At 36.9% G+C, this 22791-nt stretch overlaps 1 protein-coding gene across 10 annotated transcripts in view; it reads right to left on the bottom strand.

Annotated features, from left to right (window-relative positions):
- The window catches only part of PHC3 (polyhomeotic homolog 3), an 85077-nt gene that overhangs the window by 19931 nt on the left and 42355 nt on the right, over positions 1-22791 (bottom strand). For all 10 annotated transcript variants that reach the window (XR_003433823.1, XR_003433813.1, XR_003433810.1 and 7 more), the window contains 3 exons: positions 20201-20354; positions 14744-14994; positions 4002-4161 (listed from right to left, as the gene is read on the bottom strand). Coding sequence is in view for 6 of the 10 variants with exons in the window: in XM_027112003.1 (XP_026967804.1) it covers positions 4002-4161; positions 14744-14994; positions 20201-20354 (565 nt within the window). In the remaining 4 variants the exon portion in view is untranslated. The remainder of the gene's footprint in view (positions 1-4001; positions 4162-14743; positions 14995-20200; positions 20355-22791) is intronic.

Genomic DNA, 22791 nt, shown 5'->3' with positions numbered 1-22791 from the left:
ATGCTTGTAACCAGATCTGACCTTGATAAGCCTGTACCGGAGAGAGAACCTCTCATTCGACCACCACTGCCACCAATCCAGCCCCAAAGAGCCCATTTGTCAACTAGTTCCATTTTGACTTATACTGAAAGCTTTATTTCAAAAGTTTGTATTAATTAACATAATAATATGCAACACTTGATTAACAGGTTAGAATACCTTATGAAGGAGAAGGAAATGTTTTTGCTGGTGAGAGAGGGGAGATCCCAAACAGGTATAGTCTAAGGGTTAACAACCTGACAAAAATAGAACATCAGTTTTACTTCTCATAAAGAAGAGAGGAATATTAACAGATTCAAAAAAGTCCAGTTCTAATATTTGGTCAAAACTTCAACAAATCTGGTAATGTTACCAAGGCTACTTTTTCACATTTGTAAATAAAAAATTACAGAGCCAAGTAAGTTTAAAAAACTATTGCTTTAGCTAATAAAGATGGGATTCTATGGCAGAGACAGCTGGCACTTCCCTACTATCCAGTCTTCACTGTTCTCCCACAGTAACAAAATCCTAGTATTTAGCTAGGAATATGGCCACTGAGAATAAAAAGTACAGTTTCTGCCCCATGTGTGGCCAGTTTCTGACCAAATTCCAGGTAGTGCCCTTTCTCCCATCTTACAATTAGAATGGGATCATGAAGATTAGCTATCTTGGAAATGTGAGCAATGTTCTAGGGATGGCAGAGCCACTGACAGCTTAGCTGCCCAACACAATGGAGCCCTGCACTGCTTACCTTTAGACTATGTCAGAGAATATTAAACTTTATTTCATCAGGTATTATTCTGGGTCTCTAATGGAGTGGCCAAACACATATCCTAACTAACAGAGATCCCCAATTTTTCTGTGCAAGGAGGAGTTACTTTTCAATTTTCCTGAAGACTTGAGATCATGTGATGATCAGCAGCAAAGAGAGGCAATGAGATAGAAACCATGATCAGTGTAATGATTTACCAGGGAAGACATAAGATATTTTGGTAAATCACATTTTGGTTGGAGATTCTGGTTATAGAACCAGTCCAAATAGAGACATAGTTTATCCTTTAAAAAAAGAATAATCCTTACATTGTTTTTCATACTGAATTAAACTGTATATACTACTACAACCAAAGCCACTAAACAAGTGACCTCACCATTTCACCCTGTAATACTTCCCATAAACACCGAAGTATACAGTAACAGAAACACTTTATAAAATTACCTTGGGAAATCATGAAGTATTTTAAAATTTGACACATTTTCAGTAAATATATCTCTACTATGAAATAGATTAATCTTTCTTTAACTGAATATAGTTAACATAAAACAGTGTGTAAATTTAAGGTGTAAAATACATTAACTTGATACATTTATATATTATAATATGACTGCCTTTGTAGCAATATTGAGCACTTCTATCACATTACATTTTTATCCTATCATTTTAGTCACTGGGATAATTAAGTTTAAGTCTCTTAGCAAGGTTGATGATTATAGTATAATATTGTTGTCTATACTCATTATACCATGCATTAGATCTCTACGGCTTATTTATTATTCATTGCATAGATTAATCATCTTTAAATCTCCCTTTTCCTTACTCTGGTATCTTGTTCTTTAAAACTACCCTTTGCCTTGTCTTCCTCTTCCCACCATGACTACAGGTATCAATTACATGCCAAACCTCTACACTGCTCCTACCTGTGACCAGCAGAGTTTCCAAAAACACTCTTTTTTGTGTCATCCGCCTAAAAAATCTTCAGTAACCATCCTCTTGACAGCAAGATAACTCCTAACTCCATAGTCGAATATCAAAGTATGCTAGAATCTGACTGCCTTACTACCCACTACTTCTCTAATCCAACTGTCTACTCTTCACTGCCCCCTCCTGAAGTTACCTAGCACTTGCACATCTTTTGTGCATTTATTCATGGTATGCTAACCTGAAAGGTTATTCCTGTTATCTTAAATCTATGCTTTACCAGCCAAGACCCAGGTCAAATCCCATCTCTACAGAAAACTCACCAAACTGGCAATAATCTCACCCAGTTTTAACGTGCCAAGTTCTTACTGTCTATAATAATTCATTTAATACCTACCATATGTTGCTCCTTAGTTATCTTTCTGTTGTGGAGATTGCTACTTCCTACTAGATCAAAAGCTCCTCTAGGTTCCAGCATAGTCCAGCATATGTTTTAATTGTATTATAAACCATGAGCATCACAAAATATGCTATGAAGCTTCCTAAGCAGTTTTCCATTTTTCTCCAATATGTGCACACAAGAGAGCACATTACATATGCTTATTAGCCTAGTAAACTTTTGTTTATACACTTATTCTATAGACAAGAAAAAAAAAAAAACCCTGCACATTCATCTTTACTACTCTTTATCTCAAATGAAAAATTTTCTCAAATAAATAGTATGCATAACTAAAAGCAAGTATTTAGGAATTAAATGAAATTAAATTCATAACAACAAAGGGCAAAATGTAGACATTGTTTGGATCCTGACTTGAACAAAATAACTATAAAAGAACATTTATACAATTTAAGCAATTATACAACTGAGGAAATCTGAATATGGACCAGGTACTAGATGACACCAAACAGTTATTAATGTTGTTTTGTGTGACACAGCATTAAAATGTACACTTTTTATAGATGCACACTGAAGCATGTACTAGCAAAATACAATAAGAACCATGATCTTTTTTTAAACAGAGGAATAAAGGGAGAAAAGGGAAAGAGAAAAAGCAACAGAGAAAGAGATAAGGGGGGAACATAGGGAGAAAAAACCAAAAGGGATGGATGAAGCTGGTGTGGCAAAATAATGTTTAAAATTGGGTAATGTTGCATCTGGGTGAGTTGGGATTCATTATACAGTTCTCTCTAATTGTATGTATGTTTGAAAATTTTCATGTTTAACATTCTTTTAAATGAAAAAAAAATCAAATTGAACTCAACGTAAGTTAGCAGTAAAAAAATTTTATACTACTATCATACTCTTCGCTATTCAAATAAGAAGTAAAACAGTGATAAATACTTTGCAACAGTTCATAAATTACCACAATGACAGAGGTGCCTTCCTCTTAAGAATTAGGAAAACTGTGAGCCAAGTCAGTATCTATTTTGCTTACCAGCATGCTCTTTTACTTAATTTTAGCAAAGTACAGGCACATAATATATGCTAAATAAATATTTACAAAATGAATAAATTAATTTTAGATGAAATATATTAATATATTGAGGATAATTACTTAGACACAGATATTAATTAATTCACTATTACAGAGCTCTGACTATATTAAATGCTATTTAATTAAACTGAATGGTATCAACTGCAGAGCCATGATCAGAATCAATAAAAAGTAAAATATATCATTTTTGCATTTATTTGTGTTTGTTTTCCTGAAGTCACTTTGCATTACCACTTGACTTTTATGGAATATTCACTATTAGAATAAGGTCTATAAAAAAAATTCTTTGACACTGAGAAGATTTAGTGATATTTTCCTCTATGAACAAACTTAATCGCCTTTTGATTGAAGACTACGTCCTTAACACAACTGTAATAGCCACCTGATATCAAACATCTGAATACATAAAGTCTAAAACCAAACAACCCAGAAGCTCTAAATTTTTAAGCAAACTCAGTAAAACAGTCATTTACTTAAGTCTGCTTAAGAGAGAGAATTGGTTGTTTTGATCCTAAAATTCTGAATTAGTTTCATATATAATGGAGCTTTTCCCAACCACACTCCTTCAAATGTCCAACTGATAGTATACAAATTAACACCAATCTTGCTATTTTAATTATATGACCATTAAGAGTCTGATTAGCTTTCCCACTATTTTAGTCAAATAATACATTATATGAGAAAAAAAGTAAATACTTCCAAGTGAAAATCTGTGTGGAATAAACACCCATGTCTTATTTCAAACAATCAAAGTCAAAGTTAAAGGGCATCTTAAAGAAAAATCCACAAACCTTCAGCAATCATGTCTTCCATCTCTGTGTCAGATGAATTATCTGCATGCTTTGCATTATTCTGTAGCTCTGGCTGAACACACACGGAATTTATCACCTGATTATCCAAAATAGGCCTTTTCTTCACAGGCTGTTCAATCAGCAGAGATGAACGACTCACCTTTAAAAGACAGAACAAAATAAAATAATCTTTTAAAAGATTTTCAAAAACAACTTAGTTTAAAAATCTCTTGAAACGAATGGTATCTGTGATAATTTACTTGTACGACTGATCAGATCCATTCATTAAGGGCTTTATTCCTTGAGAAAAGGTTAGGCAACCTGAACATAAATGCTTTATACTGCAGTCCATGAGCAGTACGGATGCTTCAAAGTCTCAGTCAAATGGAACCAAGGGTCCTAGTTTAGGCAGGTAGGTTAAAAAGTTTTTTAAAAAATCAGTAATAAATTTTGATGAGCCAGTACCTTTAATACATTTTTTTCCTGCAATAACTTTTAAGATTTATTTTTCATGCACAAAGCTTTTTATTTGTAGGATTATCTCCTCAGGATAGATCATTATCATATGCATTTTAAAGATAAGGGAACTCGACTCCCCTGGTGGCACAGTGGTTAAGAATCCGCCTGCCAATGCAGGGGACATGGGTTCAAGCCCTGGTCCCGGAAGATCCCACATGCCACAGAGCAACTAAGCCCACGTACCACAATTACAGAGCCTGTGCTCTAGAGCTTGCAAGCCACAACTACTGAGCCTATGTGCCACAACTACTGAAGCCTGTGCGCCGAGAGCCTGGGCTCTGCAACAAGAGAAGCCACCGCAATGAGAAGCCCACGCACCACAAAGAAGAGTAGCCCCTGCTCGCCGCAACCAGAGAAAGCCCGCACGCAGCAATGAACATCCAATGTAGCCAAAAATAAATACATACATACATACATAAAAAAAAAATAAAGGGAACTAATGTTAAAAGTATGCAGGTGGAGGAGGAGACCTTCAAGATGGCGGAAGAGTAAGACGCACAGATCACCTTCCTCCCCACAGATACACCAGAAATACATCTACACGTGGAACAACTCCTACAGAACACCTGCTGAACACTGGCAGAAGACCTCAGACCTCCCAAAAGGCAAGAAACTCCCCACATACCTGGGTAGGGCAAAAAAAAAAAAAAAAGAATAAACAGAGACAAAAGAATAGGGACGGGAACTGCACCTCCAGAAGGGAGCTGTGAAGGAGGAAAAGTTTCCACACACTAACACAGAATTAGGGGCAAAGGGCAAAGCGGAGAGATTTCCGCACAGAGGATCAGTGCCGACCAGCACTCACCAGCCCAACAGGCTTGTCTGCTCACCCACCGGGGCAGGTAGGGGCTGGGAGCTGAGGCACTGGCTTCGGAGGCCAGATCCCAGGGAGAGGACTGGGGTTGGCTGAGTGAACACAGCCTGAAGGGAGTTAGTGCACCACAGCTAGCCAGGAGGGAGTCCGGGAAAAACTCTAAACGTGCCTAAGAGGCAAGAGACCATTGTTTCAGGGTGCACGAAGAGAGGGGATTCAGAGCACCACCTAAACAAGCTCCGGAGACTGGTGCGAGCTGCAGCTATAAGGATGGACCCCACAGTCGGGCATGAGACGCTAAGGCTGTTGCTGCCGCCACCAAGAAGCCTGTGTGCGAGCACAGGTCACTATCCACACCTCCCCTCCCAGCAGCCTGTGCAGCCCGCCACTGCCAGGGTCCTGTGATCCAGGGACAACTTCCCAGGGAGAACACACGGCACGCCTCAAGCTGGTGCAACGTCACACTGGCCTCTGCCGCCACAGGCTCACCCGCACTCCGTGCCCCTCCTCCCCCCGGCCTGAGTGAGCCAGAGCCCCCTAATCAGCGGCTCCTTTAACCCCGTCCTGTCTGAGCGGGAACAGACGCCCTCTGGCGACCTACACGCAGAGGCGGGGCCAAATCCAAAGCTGAGCCCCGGGAGCTGTGCGAACAAAGAAGAGAAAGGGAAATTTCTCCCAGCAGCCTCAGAAGCAGCAGATTAAAGCTCCACAATCAACTTGATGTACCCTGCATCTGTGGAATACCTGAATAGACAACGAATCATTCCAAAATTGAGGTGGCAGACTTTGGGAGCAGCTGTAGACTTGGGGTTTGCTTTCTGCATCTAATTTGTTTCTGATTTTATGTTTACCTTAGTTTACTATTTAGAGTTTATTATCATTGGTAGATTTGTTTATTGATTTGGCTGCTCGCTTACTTTTTTTTTAAATACATATTTTTTTTCCCTTTTTCTCTTTTTGTGAGTGTGTATGTGTATGCTTCTTTGTGTGATTTTGTCTGTATAGCTTTGCTTTTAACATGTGTCCTAGGGTTCTGTCTGTCCATTCTCTCTTTCTTTTTTCTTTAGTATAGTTTTTAGTGCTTGTTATCATTGGTGGATTTGTTTTTTGGTTTTGTTGCTCTCTTCTTTCTTTCTTTCTATTACTTTTCAGTTTTTCATTTTTAATAATTTTTTAAAGATTTTTATTTTAATACCTTTATTTTATTTTATTTTTTCCTCCCTCCCTCCCTCCCTCCCTTTCTTTCTTTCTCTTTCTTTCTTTCTTTCTCCATTTTCTCCTGAGCCATGCGGCTGACAGGGTCTTGGTGCTCCAGCTGGGGGTCAGGCCTGTGCCTCTGAGGTGGGAGAGCTGAGTTCAGGACACTGGTCCACCAGAGACCTCCCGGCTCCACGTAATATCACACAGTGAAAGTTCTCCCAGAGATCTCCATCTCAACGCTAAGACCCAGCTCAACTCAATAACCAGCAAGCTACACTGCTTGACACCCTATGCCAAACAACTAGCAAGACAGGAATACAGCCCCACCCATTAGCAGAGAGGCTGCCTAAAATCATAATAAGGTCACAGACACCCCAAAACACATCACCAGATGCAGTGCTGCCCAACAGAAAGACAATATCCAGCCTCATCCACGAGAACACAGGCACCAGTCCTCTCCATCAGGAAGCCTACACAACCCACTAAACCAATCTTAGCCACTGAGGGCAGACACCAAAAACAATGGGAACTATGAACATGTAGTCTGTGAAAAGGAGACCCCAAACACAGTAAGTTAAGCAAAATGAGAAGACAGAGAAACACACAGCAGATGGAGGAGCAAGGAAAAAACCCACCAGACCAAAAAGATGAAGAGGAAATAGGCAGTCTATCTGGAAGAGAATTCAGAGTAATGATAGTAAAGGTGATCCAAAATCTTGGAAATAGAATGGAGAAAATACAAGAAACGTTTAACAAGGACTTACAAGAACTAAAGAGCAAAGAAACAATGATGAACAACACAATAAATGAAATTAAAAATTCTCTAGAAGGAAATCAATGGCAGAATAAATGAGGCAAAAGAACGGATAAGTAACCTGGAAGATAAAACAGTGGAAATAACTACTGCAGAGCAGAATAAAGAAAAAAGAATGAAAAGAATTGAGGACAGTCTTAAGAGACCTCTACGACAACAATAAATGCACCAACATTCAAATTATAGGGGGGCCCAGAAGAAGAAGAGAAAAAGAAAGGGACTGAGAAAATATTTGATGAGATTATAGTTGAAAACTTCCCTATTATGGGGAAGGAAATAGCCAATCAAGTCCAGGAAGCGCAGAGAGTCCCATACAGGATAAACCCAAGGAGAAACACGCCAAGACACATATTAATCAAAAATTAATTATAAAGAAAAAATATTAAAAGCAGCAAGGGAAAAACAACAAATAACATACAAGGGAATCCCCATAAGGTTAACAGCTGATCTTTCAGCAGAAACTCTGACAGCCAGAAGGGAGTGGCAGGACACATTTAAAGTGATGAAAGGGAAAAACCTACAACCAAGAATACTCTATCCACCAAGGACCTTATTCAGATTCAAAGGAGAAATTAAAACCTGTACAGAGAAGCAAAAGCTAAGAGAATTCAGCACCACCAAACCAGCTTTAAAACAAATGCTAAAGGAACTTCTCTAGGCAGGAAACACAAGAGAAGGAAAAGACCTATAATAACAAACCCAAAACAATTAAGAAAATGGTAATAGGAACATACATATCGATAACTGCCTTAAATGTAAATGGATTAAATGCTCCAACCAAAAGACACAGACTGGCTGAATGGATACCAAAACAAGACCCATATATATGCTGTCTACAAAAGAGCCACATCAGACCTAGGGACACATACAGACTGAAAGTAAGGGGATGGAAAAAGATATACCATGCAAATGGAAATCAAAAGAAAGCTGGAGTAGCAATTCTCGTATCAGATAAAATAGACGTTAATTGTTTTAACGTCTCTAGACTACTACAAGAGACAAAGAAGGACACTACATAATGATCAAGGGATCGATCCAAGAAGAAGATATAACAATTGTAAATATTTATGCACCCAACATAAGAGCACCTCAATACATAAGGCAAATGCTAACAGCCATAAAAGGGGAAATCGACAGTAACACAATCATAGTAGGGGACTTTAACACCCCACTTTCACCAATGGACAGATCATCCAAAATGAAAATGAATGTAAGGATACACAAGCTTTAAATGATACATTAAACAAGATGGACTTAATTGATATTTATAGGACATTCCATCAAAAACAACAGAATACATTTTCTTCTCAAGTACTCATGGAACATTCTCCAGGATAGACCATATCCTGGGACACAAACCAAGCTGTGGTAAATTTAAGAAAACTGAAATTGTATCAAGTATCTTTTCTGACCACAACAGTATGAGACTAGATATCAATTACAGGAAAAAATCTGTAAAAAATACAAACACATGGAGGCTAAACCATACACTACTAAATACACTACTAAATCTCTTGGTTAAGAGATCACTGAAGAAATCAAAGAGGAAATCAAAAAATACCTAGAAACAAATGACAATGAAAACACGACAACCCAAAACTTATGGGATCCAGCAAAAGCAGTTCTAAGAGGGAAGTTAGTAGCAATACAATCCTACCTCAGGAAACATCTCAAATAAACAACCTAACCGTACATATAAAGCAATTAGAGAAAGAAGAACAAAAAAAACCCCCAAAATTAGCAGAAGGAAAGAAATCATAAAGATCAGATCAGAAATAAATGAAAAAGAAATGAAGGAAACAATAGCAAAGGTCAATAAAACTTAAAGCTGGTTCTTGAGAAGATAAACGAAAGTGATAAACCATTAGCCAGACTCATCAAGGAAAAAAGGGAGAAGACTCAAATCAATATAATTGAAATGAAATGAAAAAGAAGTAACAACTGATACTGCAGAAATACAAAGGATCATGAGAGATTACTACAAGCAACTATATGCTAAGAAAATGGACAACGTGCAAGAAATGGACAAATTCTTAAAAAGCACAACCTTCCGAGACTGAACCAGGAAGAAATAGAAAATATAAACAGACCAATCACAAGCAATGAAATTGAGACTGTGATTAAAAATCTTCCAACAAACAAAAGCCTAGGACCAGATGGCTTCACAGGTGAATTCTAACAAACATTTAGGGAAGAGCTAACACCTATCCTTCTCAAACTCTTCCAATATATAGCAGAGGGAGGAACACCCCCAAACTCATTCTATGAGGCCACCATCAATCACCCTGATATCGAAACCAGGCAAGGATGTCACAAAGAAAGAAAACTACAGGCCAATATCACTGATGAACATAGATGCAAAAATCCTCAACAAAATACTAGCAAACAGAATCCAACAGCACATTAAAAGGAACATACACCATGATCAAGTGGGGTTTATCCCAGGAATGCAAGGATTCTTCAATATACACAAATCAATCAATGTGATACACCATATTAACAAATTGAAGGAGAAAAACCGTATGACTATCTCAATAGATACAGAAAAAGCTTTCTACAAAATTCAACACCTGTTTATGATAAAAGCCATCCAGAAAGTAGGCACAGAGGGAACTTACCTCAACATAATAAAGGCCATATATGACAAACCCACAGCCAACATTGCTCTCAATGGGGAAAAACTGAAACCATTTCCTCTAAGATCAGGAACAAGACAAGGTTGTCCACTCTAACCACTATTATTCAACACAGTTTTGGAAGTTTTAGCCAAAGCAATCAGAGAAGAAAAAGAAATAAAAGGAATCCAAATCGGAAAAGAAGTAAAGCTGTCACTGTTTGCAGATGACATGATACTATACACAGAGAATCGAAAAGATGCTACCAGGAAACTACCAGAGCTAATCAATGAATTTGGTAAAGTAGCAGGATACAAAATTAACGCACAGAAATCTCTTGCATTCCCAAACTCGAATGATGAAAAATGTGAAAGAGAAATTAAGGAAACACTCTCATTTACCACTGCAACAAAAAGAATAAAATACCCAGGAATAAGCCTACCTAAAGAGACAAAAGACCTGTATGCAGAAAACTATAAGACATTGATGAAAGAAATTAAAGATGATACAAACAGATGGAGAGATATACCACGTTCTTGGATGGGAAGAATCAACACTGTGAAAATGTCTATACTACCCAAAGCAATCTACAGATTCAGTGCAATCCCTATGAAACTACCGATGGCATTTTTCCCAGAACTAGAACAAAAAATTTCACAATTTGTATGGAAACACAAAAGACCCCGAATAGCCAAAGCAATCTTGAGAAACAAAAACGGAGCTGGAGGAATCAGGCTCCTGGACTTCAGACTATACCACAAAGCTACAATAATCAAGACAGTATGGTCGTGTCACAAAAACAGAAATATAGATCAATGGAACAGGATAGAAAGCCCAGAGATAAACCCACACACATATGTTCACCTTATTTTTGATAAAGGAGGCAAGAATATACAATGAAGAAAAGACAGCCTCTTCAGTAAGTGGTGCTGGGAAAACTGGACAGCTACATGTAAAAGAAAGAAATTAGAACACTCCCTAACACCATGCACAAAAATAAACTCAAAATAGATTAAAGACCTAAATGTAAGGTCAGACCCTATAAAACTCTTAGAGGAAAACATAGGCAGAACACTCTATGACATAAAGTACCAAAAGTTCCTTTTTCACCCACCTCCTTGAGAAATGGAAATAAAAACAAAAATAAACAAACGGGACCTAATGAAACTTAAAAGCTTTTGTACAGCAAAGGAAACCACATCAAGATGGAAGACAACCCTCAGAATCGGAGAAAATATATGCAAATGAAGCAACTCACAAAGGATTAATCTCCAAAATTTATAAGCAGCTCATGCAGCTCAATATCCAAAAAACAAACAACCCAATCCAAAAATGGGCAGCAGACCTAAATAGACATTTCTCCAAAGAAGAGATACAGATGGCCAACAAACACATGAAAGGATGCTCAACATCATTAATCATTAGAGAAATGCAAATCAAAACTACAATGAGGTATCACCTCACACCAGTTAGGATGGCCATCATCAAAAAATCTACAAACAGGGCTTCCCTGGGTGGCGCAGTGGTTGAGAGTCCTCCTGCCGATGCAGGGGACACGGGTTTGTGCCCTGGTCCGGGAAGATCCCACATGCCGCAGAGCAGCTAGGCCCATGGGCCATGGCCGCTGAGCCTGCGCGTCCGGAGCCTGTGCTCCGCAACGGGAGAGGCCACAGCAGTGAGAGGCCCGCGTACCGAAAAAAAAAAAAAAATCTACAAACAATAAATGCTGGACAGGGTGTGGAGAAAAGGGAATCCTCTTGCACTGTTGGTAGGAATGTAAATTGATACAGCCACTATGGAGAACAGTATGGAGGATCCTTAAGAAACTAAAAATAGAACTACCATACAACCCAGCAATCCCACTACTAGGCATATACCCTGAGAAAACCATAATTCAAAAAGAGTCATGTACCACAATGTTCATTGCAGCACTCTTTACAATAGCCAGGATATGGAAGCACCTCAGTGTCCATCGACAGTTGAATGGATAAAGAAGATGTGCCACATATATACAATGGAATATTACTCAGCCATAAAAAGAAACGAAGCTGAGTTATTTGTAGAGAGGTGGATGGACCTAGAGTCTGTCATACAGAGTGAAGTAAGTCAGAAAGAGAAAAATACCATATGCTAACACATATATTTAGAATCTCAAAAAAAAAAGGTTCTGAAGAACCTAGGGGCAGGACAGGAATAAAGACACAGATGTAGAGAATGCACTTGAGGACACGGAGAGGGGGAAAGGTAAGTTGGGACGAAGTGAGAGAGTGGCATGGACTTATATACACTACCAACGTAAAATAGATAGCTAGTGGGAAGCAGCCACATAGCACAGGGAGGTCAGCTCGGTGCCTTGCGACCACCTAGAGGGGTGGGATAGGGAGGGTGGGAGTGAGATGCAAGAGGGAGGAGATATGGGGATATATGTATATGTATAGCTGATTCACTTTGTTATAAAGCAGAAACTAACACACCACTGTAAAGCAATTATACTCCAATAAAGGTGTTAAAAAAATAAAACAAAGGCATGCCTATCCAAAAAAAAAAAAAAAACAAAAATATGCAGGTGATTTCTTTACAAAAGCAGAATCAGGAACTCAAGTCTCCTGACTCCCTAGTTCAGCAACCTATTATAATCAAAAAAAGAAAAAATGGAAAACTCATTGCTGGAAAAACTGTAATATTCAGTGCTGCTAAGAGTATACACTTCTGGTATATGAATAAATTTAAATAATCTTCCAGAAAATAATTTGGCAATATATATCAGGAGTCTTATGAATACATACGTTGAATACATATGTAATGTGATCCAATACCTATACTTCTAGGAATTTATGCTAAAGAAATTATTTAAAATGTGGATTTCAAATGTGGATAATTTACATACAAAGATATTCCTTTCAGGGCTATCTGAACAGCAAAAAAATGGAAACCTGAATGTCCAACAACATAGTTGTCCCTCAGTACTTGCAGGGGACTGGTTCCAAGACTCCAGAGGATACAAATTCCGCAGATGCTCAAGTCCCTTATGTAAAATGGAGTATTATTTGCATATAACCTATGCACATTCTCCCATGTACTTTTTTTTTTTTTTTTGGCCACACCACATGGCATAGGGGATCTTAGTTCCCTGACCAGGGATTGAACCCAATGCATTGGGAGCCCAGAGTCTTAACCACTGGACCGCCAGGGAAGTCCCATCCCATATACTTTAAATCATCTCTAGATTACTTATAATACTGAATACAATGTAAATGCAAAGTAAATAGTTGCCCGTGCATGGCAAATTCAAGTTTTGCTTTCTGGAACTTTGTAGACTGTTTTTTGTTTTAATTCTTGATCTATGATTGGGTTGACTCCCTGATGTGAAACCTGTGGATATGGGGGGCCAACTGTAATGGAAGGATTATATAAATTACAGTTGTCCAGAAAGTGAAATATTATGTAACCTTTCAAAATGTTTCCTAAGTACTATTAATCAAACTAGAAAATAAATGCTCAAGATATACTAAGTGAAAGAAGCTGAACTGTATATATAATAATAACCTTGATCATATGAAAAAATATATATATTAAAATATACTCTGTGGTATTGCTGAGGATTATTTGTTCTCTTTATTTTCCAAATTTTCCATTAAAAAAATACATATTACTTTTGTAATCTGAAAAAAGAAGTTGTAACTGTCACTAGTAATAATTGATAATCATAGCTATGGCCATTAAGTGCCAGGCACTACACAGCAATTTATGCACATTTATTCCTCACAATAACCCTAAGAGCAAAGTATCACCTCCATTTGCTGGATGAACAAATGAATTTCAAAAAGGCTGAATGACTTGACAAAGGTTACACAGTCTATATGTGGCAGAGCCAGATCCAATCACCGAGGAATAGGGAGAAAAAAACCTGTTCCTCCACTCACTATATATCAGAGATTCTTAGATCCAAGCTTAATATACACACAGTAAACTGAAAGCAAAGGCAACTGATTAGACAGTCAACTATCACAGTGCAATCACAATGCACTACCTGTGAATCTGAAAAATCAGATAGTTCAAAGTCCTCCAAAATACATAATTTTGTTTTCTTGTCTTTGATTTGGGCTTTGATTTTGGCCACTTGTCTTGGTATATTTTCTAAGGGAAAATGTTCATCTCTGGATATTAGTATGTAATGTATCTAGTATAGCTGTAATGTACAGCTAGTCTCAAATCACAATACTCTTAGTGACAGATATAGCACCTCAATTTTGAGGTGAACATTTTGAAGCATTTTTGAAATCTGACTGAAGGCTGAGATTTAAGAATAATGAAAAGATCTATTTGCTAATTTTAAAGCATCAACTGGGTAACATCAGAAGTATGAGATCACTGGGAAGTCATTATTTTCTGTATTCAAGTTAAAGTTCACAAAGTATCATATTATACAAGAAACACCATTAAAAAGAAACTAATGAACTTTAGGTATCATTTCAAGCCCCTTAAAAAAAATAGAAAGTTTATTTCATTGGAGTAAACATATAATTGCCTTCTCTAAAAATTATAAAACTGATATCCTTATATCCTGAAAGTTTTCTTCTTAGTTTATACATTTAAATAGCTAGCGTAAAATTCTAGAAGTATATCTGGAAATATATAAAAGACATAAAGAAATTCTAGATAAAAGATGAACAACTTTTGAGATAAAATTACAAGCTTTTTATTAGATAACAACAGATTATACATTTTAAGATAATGCTACATGAATAATTGTAAAAATACAAATTTGCTTGCTACTTACAGGAAATGGCTCCAATCCCTCCTGAATTACAAAGCCTTCAATAACATGGGTCAAGATCTGTGGCTTAACAATAGCCTGTGGAGGTTTGTTTTCTACACTGGGTATGCTACTAGGCATAGATGTACTATTACTCCTTGTGGTAGCAGCTGGAAGTAAGAGTGGAGGTGGAGGAACAGACACATGTGAAGGATCTGATGGAGATTTAATTACTGAAGCACTGACTGATGCCACAACAGGTAATTCTACTTGCTCTGTGGAACAAAAAAAAAAAAAGTCATTTTTTTAATCTTTAGCATTCTGCCCAGGCAAATATGAAAGAAAATTCAAGAATAAATATTAGTAACAATAACAGCTAATATCTGGTGCTTTAAAGAAAATTCTAAGACCTTTATATTTATTATCTCATTTAATCTCCACAATAACCTTATGAGATACATACTACTATTCCCACTTACAGAGGAAGGGGGTGACTTGCTCAAAGTTGTCATTCCAACTTTGGTTACAAAGAACTGTCCCATAAGACATGAAAATGTTTTAGAATGTCAATTTAAGAATAATTACTAAAAAAACTTTAAAATTTTAAGCTATACAGATATTAAATTCCCTATGTTTCTGTTTATATATTCCAAATGATATGGGGGGAAAAAAGTACTTTGAAAACACGCTTAAGAAAAAAAGAATCATGAAATCCACAGAATAAGTAGAAATTTTAATGAATTATACAGGGCATTACCTTTATTTCAAGCTAATTCACATCCATGCACAAATGTTCTTTGTTGTTATCTTTAACAACTCTTCATTGACACCGTACATGTCAATTTGGGGGAACACTGTATACCAGGCAATTGCAAAATGTTGGGCTGGATCACTGTGACTCCTCCCCTTCAAACTCTGAGGACCACAATAAGACAGACCCACAGCCTACAATGGAGACTTTACCTCCCCATTCGGTAGCAATAAACCTTTACTAAGCTGTACCAAAGTGGAGAGGCGGAACCAGCTGATAGCTAGGAATACCAGTGAGTACAAGATGTCTGAGAAAAATAACAAAAAAAGAACATGTGGTAAAGATAATATTACTACTTACTGAGCACTTTTGTGCCAGGTACTGTATAAATGTCTTACATGTTATAACACATTTAGCCCTCAAAACTAGCCTATGGGTAGGTACTGTTATTATCTCCATTTTATAGATGTGGAAACCAAAACACAGAAAGATAAAGCAACCTGCCTAGAGGCACACAGCTAATAAGCAGTGGAGCTGGGATACTAACCCAGGCAGTCAGGTTCTGGGTTCCGGAGACAATGCTTTTTTCATTGCTACAGTAACTCCTCTCCACCATCAGTATGAAAAGGATTGATATCACTATCAAAAATGCTCAAAATATAGCTCAGTTAGGTAGAGAAGAAAGAAAAGAAATCCCTATCGAATAAAAATTTCAGCTAACAAAATAGTGTAGTGATTATCAGTGTAGTGTCAGAAATGGAAAAGCTAACAGTTCAGACATAGTAACTCTGACGTAATTAATAACACTATGTAGCTTATCACAGCAAGATTACAGCCATAACTTAACCTAGTTCCACCAAATAATCCACCAGGATAAACTGTACTGGAAAAGCTATTTAAAGTCACACAATCCCTCATTAAGAACTACAAAAGAAAGTCAGCAGAGGACTTCCCTGGTGGCTCAGTGGTTAAGAATCTGCCTGCCAATTCAGGGACATGGGTTCGATCCCTAGTCCGGGAAGATCCCACAAGCCGCAGAGCATGTGCGCCACAACTACTGAGCCTGCGTGCCACAACTACTGAAGCCTGCACGCCTAGAGCCCATGCTCCGCAACAAGAGAAGCCACTGCAATGAGAAGCCCGTGCACAGCACAAAGAGTAGCCCCCACTCGCCGCAACTAGAGAAAGCCCATGCAGCAATGAAGACCCAACGCAGCCACCCCCCCAAAAAAAAAGAAAAAAAAAGAGAAGAAAAAGTCAGCAGGAAATACTGGTTTGCTTATTTCCAGGAACAAATACACAATTGTACACATGCATTACCAGACTGAAGAACTCCATAAAAATCCTACCCCACATACCCAATTTTCACACATACTCCTAGAAGAAAAGGATAAAAGATATAATCCTGAACTGGGACTAAAAAGCAATTTTTCTGTTGGAAGGAAAATATAAATCTATGGAGAAGTGAAAACTAAGATAAATTTTAATATCCCTTATAGATTTATAAATATTTGGTTACTTTAGAAATATAAAGCTGCATTAAGTATATTGTGGCTTATTCAGAAAATACTGCTTAGTATATGTTCTAACTAATTTTTGGATCATACATACAAATAGATCTAAATTTTGTTGAAAACAAAGTTGTAAGTTACTGACTTCTTTAAAAAGTTATTAATAGCTATGACTTGCCAGTTTATAATCAGCTGTTAAAATCAAAAACACAAGAAACATTGACATATTATAGCAGAACAAAAACACAATTATTGGGGACTTCCCTGGTGGCGCAGCGGTTAAGAATCCGCCTGCCAGTGCAGGGGACATGGATTATCTGGGAAGATCCCACATGCCGCTGAGCAACTAAGCCCATGCGCCACAACTACTGAGCCTGCACTCTAGAGCCCGTGAGCCACAACTACTGAGCCTGTGTGCCACAACTACTGAAGCCCACGTGCCTAGAGCCCGTGCTCCGCAACAAGAGAAGCCACCGCAATGGGAAGCCCACGCACCTCAACAAAGAGCAGCCCCCACTTGCCACAACTAGAGAAAGCCCGCGAGCAGCAATGAAGACCCAACGCAGGCAAAATTTAATTAATTAGTTTTTTAAAAAACAAAAAAACCACAATTACTACACTCTCTAGATTTAAGACAACTGTGAGAGAGAAACCCCAAGTTAACTGATAAGACTTTGCCACAGGTTACTCTGCCTATTCACAGTCTTGTTTTCTGAGCAAGATCTATGAGCTTTTTCTACTCTTTTTTATGGATGCTTTTTTAAGAATTCTTATAGATTTATGAAGACCGAATCCTGGGTGGAAACAAGTCCCTCTATTTTTACAGGTTAGTTTATTACATGATTTGATGAGCAACCTGTGCTTGCTTTTCCCCCTTCATATACTACAGAAACTAGTTAAGTATGAAGTAAATTAAAGGAAGATTCAAAAATCTACATTGTACTTAGACAATTTAGCCAGAGGGATGGATATGCCTGCCAGGATCTCAGACTACATTCCTGAGGAAATAATGTGAAGATATTCTTGAGTTTCAATATATGAAAAATGTTTAAATTTTCTTGAGTATCATTAGTAATGCTTATTAGGCAATTAAATCACAGTCACAATGCAAGGTTAGTATCCAATTAAACACATATTTCTGCCTTTAAATCAAAATTCCAAGAAACCTGCAGCAACATAAATCCATTTTCAGTGTATACAAACTACAAAGATTTAATACTATAGTTAGATTTTCTTAAATCTATCTTTTGAGGTATTATTTTGAATAAGCAAAGGCAATAATATTGAACTTGTCTTAAATATTTTATATAATTTTATTGACTAAATGTTTTCTATTTTTCAGGAAAAAGTTGGGGAAAAAGTTGGAGGAAAATTGGTTTTCCCCCTCCATGCTTTCCAGAGATTCATATTGGTAGTAAGGGATAAAAGCTAGAAAGAAGAGAAGGGATAGAAATGTGGCATGCTGAAGAAAAGAGAGGACAAGGGCTGCTTTGGTAGCAAAGTCAGTGCCCTGTTACAGTCTGTTTCCATGCCTGTTACAGTGGTTAGTCTTAACTGAAAGTGATCATGAAGGCCATGAGATATTCAATAGAATAAAATACTTACAACAAAGCCTGAACCAAGATTAGTATTATCTGGATAAGTGGTCAGTAAACTTTCTATAAAGGACATATGGTCTCTGCAATGACTCATCTTTGCTGCAGTAATGCAAAAGTAGCCATAGATAATATTTGAACAAATGAATGTGGCTGTGTTGCATAGAACTCTATTCATGGACAATGAAATTTGAATTTCACATAATCTTCACATGACATGAAACATTACTCTTCTTTTGATTTTTTTTTCAAACATTTAAAAATTTTAAAACCATACTTAGCTCATTGGCCATACAAAAACATGCAGCAGGAAGGATCTGAAGCGTGAGCTATCATTTGCCAACCCCTGATCTAAATAAAATACTAAAAAAAAAAAAAAAAAACCCTAACACAGAATATATCTTTTTTAGGACTTAGATACCGGGCTATAGATTATAATGTTTTAGTAAAATACCTAGGATTCACAGTCACTTTGATATTATCAGGAGGAGTATAGAGAAGATTTACTTGAACTTGTAAGTAGTTCTGAAGTAGTGAATAAGAATTTGAATGCTTAAACTCAAGAATTTTTTAATCCACATCCCTAGTAAGAATTAGTGAGGCTTAATTTAAGTACTGTCTGGGAAAGAACACTTTTAAAAGCATTTACTCAGTCTGGGTCACACGCAATTATGACAAATGTCAGATATGACTTCAAATGCTTTGTGATTTTTTTTTTTTTTTTTTTTTTTGGTCACGGGCCTCTCACTGTTGTGGCCTCTCCCGTTGTGGAGCACAGGCTCCGGACGCACAGGCTCAGTGGCCACGGCTCACAGGCCCAGCCGCTCCGCGGCATGTGGGATCCTCCTGGACCGGGGCACGAACCCGTATCCCCTGCATCGGCAGGCAGACTCTCAACCACTGTGCCACCAGGGAAGCCCATGTTTTGTGATTTTTGGAAAGTATAATTGAAATCTTCTGATAGAACTTTGATTTATTCTAGTTTTTAAGCTAGAAATAGCTTGACACATAAATCTGAATGGTCATATGAAACACATCTGTACAAACTGCTAGAAATTCAAAGGCTGAAATACGTTTTTGATTTGGGTAGCTCCTCAACAACTGTTCTAATTATTCCTCATCAAAAAAAAAAAAAATCTTGGGACTTCCCTGGTGGCGCAGTGGTTAAGAATCTGCCTGCCAATGCAGGGGACACGGGTTCGAGCCCTGGTCCAGGAAGATCCCACATGCCGCGGAGCAACTAAGCCTGTGCGCCACAACTACTGAGCCTGTGCTGTAGAGCCTGCGAGCCACAACTACTGAGCCTGCGTGCCACAACTACTGAAGCTTAAGTGCCTAGAGCCCATGCTCTGCAGCAAGAGAAGCCACCGCAATGAGAAGCTCGCGCACCACAAAGAAGAGTAGCCCCCACTCATTGCAACTAGAGGAAGCCCGCGCACTGCAATGAAGACCCAATGCGGCCATAAATTAATTAATTTTTAAAAAGTCTTGAATTCTAATCTATGTTTTGCAGCAATTAATTACACAGCAAATTAGTTTAATACGACCTCTATTGAAAAAAACCTTTTTCCGTTACTAACATTTCTCTAATAGAAAATTACCCCAAATTCAGGCATTTTCTCACCTAACAAAGGATGCTCAGAAGTCAAATCTTCTCCTCTCCCCACAGTTATAGCTGCTGGAGACAATGTGGGTGGTGGTGGAGTTCTATCCATTCGGACACATTCTTCTGACTCCTCTGGCATTTCTTCTTCACATACATCTTCTACTTGATAAACCTGCAACGACAAACCATGCTGCCTAAAAATGTTTCTAAAGTACATTTGATAAGGTGTTCTTAATTTAATGAACAAAATAAATTCCGAGTGTTTTAAAAATTAAAAGGCAAAATGACTATTTGACAGATTGAAAGGAAAACTTTAAAATCATTCAAATGAAGTTTTTCATACTCCTTGACGATTCATGATACTTGATGATATTTCACTGAAAGCAAGCTGTGGATCAGTACCTAGGCTATAAATCACTAAGGTTTCCCAAAGGTGATAGTCAAGTCAGGACATATTTTTAATTTTGTTAATTTTTTAAAATGTTTTGATTTTATACACTCAAACAACTATTTGGGGAATTTACTATAGTTTCTGTTAACTTCCACTGTAATAAATCAAAATAGATACTAATATTTTTCACAAGCATGTTAAGTAAATCTCCAAAATGACACATATTATATAAGGAAATGCACTGTTTAAAGGACTACATCCCAGGTTTTTCTTTATTATATTTATGTGAATTAAAGATTAAATTTTGAAAAGTAATGTCTGAGTACCCACAAAAAAGGTATGTGATTACATGTTTAATCTTCTGATCTACTCAAGAATCTAATGAATTTTTATAAGCTAGTATCAGTTAAACAGAAAACATCTGTCCTTGAAATAACACACACACACCCCCATCCTAAACCATTTGACATATTACTTTTAGTTCTTTAATATTGTTCCATACTTATAGAAGAAAGTTACATCTTTAACTACCTTGTTATCCAATGGTAAAGATAATACTTAAGAAGAAAACATGGACTCAAAAGTACTCTGAGAAGGAACTTTAAAAACGTCTAACCTATTATTGATTTTTTATTAAACTTAAGGCTGAATTTTCAAAGTCCACTTGTAGAGACTGACATAGGTATTTATTTTGTCATTTTTTTTAATTTAATCATTATTTTTGAAAGATGACAGGTCACCAAAAACAAAGCCACAAAGCAATTTACCCCCTTCTTATATGTACAAAGTTTATTACTTACATTTATAAAAGTTGTGAGTTTTTAAGATAACCTACCCAAACTGATTAATATTTCTAATAAATATCAAAACAAAAAATGTTTCTTCAACATTCACAAAAAACTTTTAAATGATCTAATATTGTATATATTTTTAATCAAACTATTGAAAAAGTTTGATTTGAAATTAAATATAAAAACAATCAATATTTCTGAAACCAGCATAAACAACGTGTGATAAAAAGGACTTGAAGTTTTACCTACAAAGGCATATCTAACAACAGCAATAGAATTTAAAAACCAAAACAAACAAAAAACCCCCCTAATTTTTCAAGATAATCTATTAAGAAAAAAATAGCTTTCTTTTTTTTTAAATTAAAAAATCCCTTTGTTACTGATAATTTTATATCAAATATAATATCCAGAGCTGTGATTCGAATCAGCTACTAAGTAGGCAACATTTTTAAAAGTTATTTGCTCACAACCCTGAATCTGGAAACCTGTTTCACTAAGAGAGAGTCCTTGCCTCATGTCTGGATCCTCAGGAGTGAAAGCAGTCGTTCATTACTGTACAGCGCAACAATGATAGCTGCTAGTATCTGTTCATGATAATTTTTTTTAAATGATGATAATGTCCAATACAGGGAAAGTCATCCAAAAAAATGTCCTGGGGGTTAAAGGAAAAACAAAAAACAAAAAACTTCTAGTGAGGGGCACCTGCTGTAGTAGAGATTACCTTAATTTGGCAGAGTGGTGGGGATGTTGATTCAGAGGTAATTAGGCAAGTAATGGTTGTATCAACCAGCTCAACTGTATCTATGTAGCATTCCTTTATTAGATATTACTTTTCTTCCAAAGATCATCTTTTCATAAAATGCTGAAACTCTCTCTTTAATATTAATGCTGTCACAAGTTTTTCAAACACCTACTACAGTACCTTTTAAGGAATCAAAGATCATGCATGAGCATGCATAGTATTCTGATTTTTAAAATATAATGAAAGAGTTTTAAAGGATTAAAAGAGGCAAACACAAATAACATATTCTGAAATAATCCAACAAAGAATACTGTAAAATATTTTTCGTTCTTTACAGGTAAGCCTAACTGTACATACTTTCTTCCACATCCCCCATGTAAAGGCAAAGTAAGTTAAAGAATAAAAGAAGTAGGCAAAAGCAAATCTGTCACAGACATCTGGCACCATCAGCATAAAAAAAATCTAAGTGCGACAACTAAAAGACTGAATAAAGCAAAGAAGTGAAGGTTTTGCTCACAAGATCATTTGGAAACTGTACATCACAATTTCTCTTTAGTTCATAACTATGACTATTCTAAAACTAACACTGGCTGCCAAACTTACCTCAATAAAGTACATTAGTCCCATCTGTCTCCTTTCCCTAAATAAACTGTGGAAAACATTTATTAGTTCTAAATTATCTACA

This window comes from Aethalodelphis obliquidens, unplaced genomic scaffold (assembly GCF_003676395.1).
Source record: "Aethalodelphis obliquidens isolate GAN/ISIS:26980383/991018 unplaced genomic scaffold, ASM367639v1 scaffold1, whole genome shotgun sequence".
In the NCBI taxonomy this organism is placed as follows: domain Eukaryota; kingdom Metazoa; phylum Chordata; class Mammalia; order Artiodactyla; family Delphinidae; genus Aethalodelphis; species Aethalodelphis obliquidens.
This window is presented reverse-complemented; position numbering and strand designations above follow the sequence as displayed.